General features: G+C 35.0%; 1 protein-coding gene across 1 annotated transcript; it reads left to right on the top strand.

Moving 5' to 3' along the window:
* Positions 1 to 3,222: 3,222 nt before the first annotated feature.
* Positions 3,223 to 5,518, top strand: LOC146136244 (SCAN domain-containing protein 3-like). The gene is made up of 2 exons (XM_083396187.1): positions 3,223 to 3,305; positions 3,703 to 5,518. The coding sequence occupies exons 1-2, from the start codon at positions 3,223 to 3,225 to the stop codon at positions 5,516 to 5,518; spliced, it is 1,899 nt and encodes a 632-aa protein (XP_083252313.1).
* The last annotated feature ends 2,950 nt before the right edge of the window (positions 5,519 to 8,468 follow it).

The raw sequence follows: 8,468 nt of genomic DNA, 5'->3' as shown, positions 1-8,468 counted from the left end.
AGACCAGTGGTTCCAAACCGGGGTGCCGGAGAGGAATTTACATTTTTTTATTATTACCAGTAAGCCTTTTGGTACAACTTTTTGTGTTCGCTTATATAGTACAATAAGTACAATAAACAAAATATTACAATATTGTTTAAAGTTATTTTTATTGCCCCAGTTTCGTTTATTTTAGCATTACAGTAAAACACTTAAAGCAAATTAGAGTAGGGATCTTGTAATATATTCAATTATTCTTTAGTTTTGGTGTTAAGAAATATTAACATTACACAGTTTGGTACCAGTTTAGTGGATAGGGTTTGGTGAACACAAATTTAGTGAGTAATATTGTTCATTTAAAAAAGGAAATCACCAGATTACGCAGCTTTCTAATCTGTTGAAATTAAATGTAATAATAATCTTTATTCTTTTACAACCAGTTATCCAATCAAGTTTAAACTGAATAAAGATATATATATATTTAAGCTGTTTACAAGATGTCACCTACTTCTTCTATACATGGGCTTTGATATATTCAACTACAACCTCCAGCAAGTAAGCTCCAAACTTTTGCTATAAGGGAGAAAAGATGAGAAGCACTCGAGGTAAAAAATACTTTTCGCAAACTTACATCGAAAATGACAAAAAATATTTATTTCAAACAGTACTGCGGAGTCGGTTAAAAATAACCCTAGTCCGACTCCAGTTAAATGTGGCATTTTGTCGAGTCCCGAGTCCGGCCCTGACTAAACAGCCTGTATTCCGCCAATTTACGTAACCAAAATTACATGGATATTTAGCTACCACTTATAGGGGTGTCGTATAACTCATTCATAATACATGGTTGGAAAATATTCCACCACATGCTATTCCACCTTTACAATTTTCAGTTGGTGGTCATATTAGTTTACTGCGCATTTCAGACTAGAGACTCGTGTAGTTTTACATGGTCTTACTCGAGTCCCGAGTCCGACTCCAGCAAAACAAACCGACTCCTCGAGGCCGACTCAGCAGTCCTGATTTCAAACCTGTACAATATGCTACCTAGTTCTGTGTGGATATTTTTATTTACTCTAAATTAAGCCACTATACTTTTAGAGTCTATAATTTATTTGCTGAAATTTATTCAGAATAAGTAATAACTTAACAACTGTTTTGACGACAAAGTAAAAATTTATAAATATTTTATTCATATAAAACAAAACGTTTACTTTGTAATACACACTTTGAAATTTAAATATACTAAATCAGTGCAAAGAGATAATTTAATAAAATTATAAAACAACATTTGCAATATATTGGTCGATAAATTGTGTTCATACAGACGCTGTTGACCAGGTACTAGAACAATACTGAAGTGGCCTCTGGAATCTGGTGTCAATAAAGAACTTTATTTATTCTTTAAATTGATTGATTCTTACCATGTTTAACCAAATAAATTTTAAATAAACATTATTTTGTTTTGCTTGCCTGAGTTTGTATATAAGGTGTACCAATAAGTAGGAAAATAATGACTCTTTTAACAAAAATTGATTACTTAAGGCAGGGTGGTCCAAAACCCAGGCACGACATCGTTGTTTGTGGCTCGCGAAGCACTGTTGAATTATTGTAATGCGTACAGGGTTTATTTTAAAGAAATATAAGTGACCAACAATCAGCGAGCATCCTGCAATGGTTTGGTTAGGGTTACATTTTTCCGATTACACCATTAAACAAACCAGTTTACTATCACTTGGCAAAAAATTTATTATCGCTCGATTTTATTTGTGCGCAATTTGGTGATAGCAGAAAGTTTGTGCAGTTTATATATCTTTCGACAGTTACAAACGAAAATCGTTTATCTGCTCCTGGCACGCATGTATAGTCTGCTTTGTGGCCCGTAAAGAATATGTAAGAAATACTGTGCAACCTTGGACAACCCTGACTTAAAAAATCAAAATCACTGAACAGCCCAAACAATTACCAGTAGGAATTTGTGTAAAGCAGTGTCATATGTTATCTACAAGAGAATAAAGTTTCACATTAATTAATAGGCTTCTTACAGAACAACAAATGGTCAAAGGGGGGAAAATTTGAAGGAATTTATTTTACTCTTTAAATAATCTGCTCATTCTGTGACCAGAACTTTTTAAGTAGAGGTTCCCAATCAGTTTTCCAACCTGAATAATAGAAAAACAGTGTAACATACACAAACAAAACATTGGTAAAATTACTCGGAAGTTTTGTATAACTAGACCAGGGCTTTCCAATCTGGGGGTTGCTCATGGAGTTAAATTTTACACAAAGTGCTACATTCATAAAATTGTTATTTTTTCTGTTTGGTAATGGCAAATTATGAAACGCACATTACTTCAATAAATGCATGCCAAAGCAGACAGTCATCGAGAAATGTTATTTTTTAAACTGTTAAACCTAGTGGGTCAAAAAGTTTAATATAATAAATGAGGTCACAGCCTGAAAACTTTGGGTAGCCCTAAACTAGATAAACTTTACCCATGGACAGTTAGCAGTATAAAGTTTTGTTTATAAGTAAAATAAATACTCTATTCTATAATGGTTTGCCTTACACTATGATCTCATTGTCACAATAATCTTACCAGAGGTTTGTTGTATCTTTGAGGAATAGACTGACTATTTTTTTTTTTTTTCCCAGTGTACTGTTGATATGTCTTTAAGCAATGTCCAACATAATCCCAGAATGGCTGAATCACAGTTACAGACGAATAATATGTGTTCTTATTATAGTTCACCTAGTAAATATGAGCAAGTTCTATAAAAATAAACCAAGTGGAGAAGTTTAACATTATAATAACATACTCCAATACTGAGCAATCAAATATAATATAATTTGCAAAATTATTAACTGAATTCAGTGACATCTGGTAACTACTGATTCCAAATGTAACTACCTTACAAATGGTAATTGCTTGCTTCACTCGCACAAACAGCACACCACCAATAATATTTGCTAGTTAAATATTTCATACAGCAAACCAAGGTGCAAAAAATTTTCGTTTAAACCAGCGGTTCCCAACCTGTGGGTCGCGACCCCAACTGGGGTCGCCTGACAATTTGCCTGGGGTCACCTGAGGCCTTCTGAAAAGTTTAGAATTTCATTAGTTTAGAAATTTAGAAAGTTAACTCTTAACAATGGTCAGCTCACCACAGAGCGCATCGCGATTTTACTAGAGTACTAGACAAACCAGAACACCCTGGGCCTCATTACAGGATTTTCGTTTAATAATGGCAAATATGCTCGGAAAGCAAGATTTTAACGGCAGTTTAGCGGCCATGAAAAATTACAGAATTTACTCGTTTGATTTCAGGTAATTCATTACGTCACAAAGGCCTTTACCATGAAAATAACAATTTAATTGCTGATTGCTGAAATGCATTTAAGCAAAAGTTGGACTTGAGGTCGCGATTTTTGTTGATATTTGTGAGAAAAAAAGTTAAATCTTCAAACATTGAGCAGCCAGGAAGCATGTTGAGAGCTAGACTATTATTTTTGCATCAGTTGATAGCCTAGGCAAGCCAGTGTAGGCTTACTGTTGAATTCCCGGCATCAACCATAGGTAGCCTACGATAGCTAGCCTAGCCTACAGAACTTTCAAAAGCGACTGATAACATTTGCTAGACTTAAAAAAAGCAAAAAAGTACCCGTTGGAAAGAGTTTAAGAATAACGGGCGCCATAAACTAAAATTTATTTTGTAAAATTTCAGATTTCCCATGATGAATCGAGAGACAAGTATTAGGCCTAGGAAAAGAAAATATTGTGAGGAATTTTTGAAGTATGGATTTACTTTCGTAGTTGACGCAGGAATTGAAAAGCCACAATGTGTCATTTGCAACACAATTATGTCAGCCGAATCGATGAAGCCCAACAAAATGAAACGCCATTTTGACGCTAAGCATCCAAACTTTGCGGGCAAGGATGTCCAGTATTTTAAGAACAAAGCTGATTGTGTCAAAAAAAACAGGCTGGATTCTGGGGGCAAGTACCAACAGCAAAATGTGGCAGCCATTGAAGCTTCATATTTGGTGGCTCTCAGAATCGCCAAAGCCAAGAAACCTCACACCATTGCCGAGGAGTTGCTGCTGCCAGCAACCAAAGACGTTGTTCGAGTTATGCTTGGAGCTGAATATGGTAACAAACTGAATACAATATCCTTGTCTAATAACACCGTCAGTAGAAGAATAGACGACATGTCTGCTGATATTATGGAGCAAGTAATCCAGGAAATGAAATCAGCTCCACTTGGAATATTTAGTATCCAGCTTGATGAATCAACAGATGTGGCAAACTGTTCTCAGTTACTGGTTTACGTGAGGTACATTTATGAAGGTGATTTCAAAGATGAGTTTCTTTTTTGCAAACCACTTGAAACGACAACTACTGCACGCGATGTCTTTGACACAGTTGGATCATTTCTGCAAAATCATGGCATTCCTTGGGAAAATGTTTATGGTGTTTGCACAGACGGTGCTCCAGCAATGCTGGGATGTAGGTCTGGATTTCAACGTTTGGTAATCAATGCATCACCGAAAGCCATCGGAACTCACTGTATGATTCATCGACAAGTGTTAGCAACGAAGACTTTGCCACAAGAATTCCAAGATACAATGAAAAGCGTTGTAAGTGTCGTGAATTTTGTAAAAGCTAGTGCTTTAAACAGCCGCCTATTTTCAAAAGTTGGCAGAGAGTTGGATGCATCCAATAATGTTCTGTTATTTCACACTAGTGTGAGATGGTTGTCCAGAGGCAAAGTTTTGAAACGTGTTTTTGATCTTCGTGATGAATTGAAAACATTTTTTAATCAAAAATCTAAACCACAGTTTGAAGCACTTTTCGGCGACAAAAACCAACTTCACAAAATTGCTTACTTGGTTGACATCTTTGCAATCTTAAATGAGTTAAATTTGTCTCTCCAAGGACCAAATGCAACATGCCTAGATTTGTCAGAAAAGATCCGAGCATTCAAGTTGAAACTTCAACTTTGGCAAAAAAAATTGGATGAAAATAGAATTTACATGTTGCCGAACTTATCTGCTTTCTTTGAGGAAAATGATATTGAACAGGAAACAATGAATAGAACAATACTTTCTGTCAAAGAACACTTCAAAATTCTTGAAGAAGAAATTTCAAGATATTTTCCTAATTTACCTGACACACCATTTGCACTTGCTAGAAGCCCATTCACCATCAGAGTTGAAGATGTTCCTGAGAATGCACAAGAGGAGTTCATTGAACTCATTACCAGTGATGCAGCAAAAACTGATTTTTCTTCAATGTCAGTTACCAAATTTTGGATCAAGAGTTTGCAGTCATATCCCGTTCTGTCTGAGATCGCATTGCACCTGATTCTTCCTTTTCCAACAACATACCTTTGTGAAACGGGCTTTTTAAGCTTGTTGGTTATCAAATCTAAATACAGGAGCAGACTTGATGCAGAAGATGATCTGCGTTGTGCTCTTGCAAAGACTGCTTCAAGGATTGAAGATCTGGCTAAAAAGAAGCAAGCACAGCCTTCTCACTGAACAAATTGTTGTGTTTATAAGTTGATTTGTTGTGTTGTTTATTTATTTAGAAGTCAAAATTAATATATAGCCTAGTAGCCTACTAGTTAGCTCCAAAAGTGCAGTGAAGGAGGATCAACCCAACTAATTTTATCCTTGGGGTCACCGCAACTTGGCAAATGTTATAAAAGGGTCACGGCACCAAAAAGGTTGGGAACCGCTGGTTCAAACGATGTTTTCAAAGAATTTGGTATTACTTTTTAGTTTATGGTATCAATTTGAATGTGTCTTAATTTGTAACACTGGAACAGGTATATAGAAGACTATTTAGAGCAGCAGTACGGCATAAATTTAATTTGCGCACTAAACACGGCATACTAAAGAAAAATTACTGTATGGAAAGTATTCTTTAGGATAAGTATATATTGCGTAAAGAACATTTCCTAAATGAGCAATGGCCGTTACCATTTACCAAGTACAGCAAATTTGTTTATTTAAATTAAATTGGTATACAACCAAATATTATTCCAACTTACTTTATGTAAGAAAAGCTGGCAAATTACTAATTTTTAAGCTTACTTACCACCAAGGGGCAGACAAAATTTGCACTTCAAAATTTTTTTCGCAAGCTGCATAGTACCACTGCGCCCCACCGCTAAATTTGGGATCTTAAACAGTAATATAGAAATAGATACATTTGTATTCCAATAGTAATTTAAGGCAGTGGTTCGCAAACTTTTTTTGCGACGCCCTCGAAAAAGAATTTTAATTTGCGGCACACTCATCAAATTTGGAATTCTACAATTTTTGCTAAAATTTGTACACTAAAGCCAAATCATTTATGGGTTTGGTTTACCAAAAGTTGCTTTTTCTGTAATAGGCTCTGTACAGTGTACAATGCAAAATACCTATATCATTTACATTAAGGAGTTAATTAACACCGCCATATAGTTAAGTTTAATGAGTTCGGCACCTTGAGATTTAGAACAAACGAAGTGGTATTAATTTAATTTATAAGGCAATTCCTCACATAAATCTTAACGCCTAGAAGTGGTAACCAAGGCGCTCCATCGATTTGGTACGTAGAAAGTAACGCAAAAAAGGTCAACAAATACCGCATACCGCATACCGCAACGCACATTATTTGGGTTACGGTGCGGGTTTGAGTTTGGGTTGGTAAAACATTATTATTAATAATAAAATAATGATGTGCGTTGCGTTAAGCGGCATTTGTAGACCGTTTTTTGCGTTACTTTCTACGTACCAAATGGAAAGAGCCCCGAAATCAACGACATAGCTCAATCGCGTACATTTTAACAGTAATACACCTTTCAAAAATGTACAGTAGGGTCCTAAGAAAGTGTCACGCAACTTGTGATAACCTTGCCTGTCCTACCAAGTCAATTTTGTAAACAGAAAACGGTTTAAATTAGGACTAGGGGTCATTAAACAACAGATTACGCCAAAAGCGTACATTTTTATAACAGGCTTAAATGGAAAATATGATGTTTTTCTTATTGTGAATCAGACCGTGACGGCTGTCGAAAGTAGAATGCATTGCTTAAAGGCAAAAGAAAAAAGGCAAAAGTGAGAGTTTGTCCTCATGGTTATAATCTCTTTGCACCAAGTTAACAAAATTTAACAAGTAAATGCATCAGTAAAAAAATATTTTCTCCTCACAACTTTTGCACTATCTGAATTTTCTAAATCATCACCAGGGTCCAGTAGAGACGAGGGATTTGGTTCTTCTAAATTCCTAACTAGCCTAAGATTGTGGTATATCCCAACTAGTGTTTCCTTTTATGACAAACGCGATTGATCATATAGTGCATTTTAGGGTTGGCAAACCTGTCAATTGACCGGTCAAATACGGCCAATTGACCACACTTTATTTAACTGGTCAAATACTTATATTGGATTCAAATAGTGTACATTTTTTTAGGGTTGTTTTGTGATTTCAGATTTCAATAATCTTGATTGTAACTTTTTTAGAGAACTCAAATATAAAATCATAGGGTTTACCTGATGCAAACACATGTTCTGTGGTAGTAACAAAGTGTTTGTAATAGCAAAGTAGATTTATTTTGTTAGAATAAATGCATTAGGGTTGGGCTATTGATTAGTCAAATAAAATTTGGTTAATTGACCAGTCAAATACTCGTCAAATAGGACAATATTTGGTCAAATGCCCAACCCTAGTGCATTTATTCTAAACAACATAAATCTACTTTGTCATTCCAAACACTTCGTTATTACCACAGAACATGTGTTTGCATCAGGTAAACCCCACCATTTTATATTTGAATTATTAAAAAAAGTTACAATCGATTCTATTAAAAACTCAAATCTCAAAACAACCACCATTTTATATTTGAATTATTAAAAAAAGTTACAATCGATTCTATTAAAAACTCAAATCTCAAAACAACCCTTAACAAATTTACAACATTTGAATCAAATGCGAGTACCTGTTAAATAAAGTGCCGTCAATTGACCGCATTTGACCAGTCAATTGACAGACTTGCCAACCCTACTTTCTACATATCGAACCGCAAGAGCCCCAATATTTCACACATTTGGGAAAATCGCAAGCAATACAAAGAAAATGGCTCATACTTAAATTTAAAGTATTGGTCCCTCAAACAGTTAAGTGAAGTGGACCAAGTTAGCAAAGCCCCGCTTTATTACTTTTAGCAGACAGCAAAAAGGTTGAGAAACACTGCGCTTTAGGGTAATCCCATCAAATCAAAGTATTTTTCAATAAAAAACTTGACAAAAAATATTACATTTTCAGCCTAAAGGTATAGGATAACTGAGCTTTTCCTAAGATCAAAATTTTCATTTTGTTTGGTATGTTGTGAACGTGTTATGTTTGTCATTTTACCTTACCACATAAACTTGGACCTTAAAGGTTATTTATTATCACACAAATTACCTTATAGTATTATTCAAGCCTTTTATGTGTTTTGAC

Source organism: Ascidiella aspersa, chromosome 8 (genome assembly GCF_963924565.1).
Source record: "Ascidiella aspersa chromosome 8, kaAscAspe10.2, whole genome shotgun sequence".
Lineage (NCBI taxonomy): Eukaryota > Metazoa > Chordata > Ascidiacea > Phlebobranchia > Ascidiidae > Ascidiella > Ascidiella aspersa.
Note: the sequence above shows the minus strand (reverse complement) of the source record. Positions and strands in the feature narration are given on the sequence as shown.

Excerpts from the sequence above, each read along its gene's own strand:
- LOC146136244 (XM_083396187.1), top strand. The coding sequence starts at position 3,223 with ATGGCAAATATGCTCGGAAAGCAAGATTTTAACGGCAGTTTAGCGGCC. Across the intron at positions 3,306-3,702 it reads ATTTACTCGTTTGATTTCAG|ATTTCCCATGATGAATCGAG; the intron begins GTAATTCATTAC and ends GTAAAATTTCAG.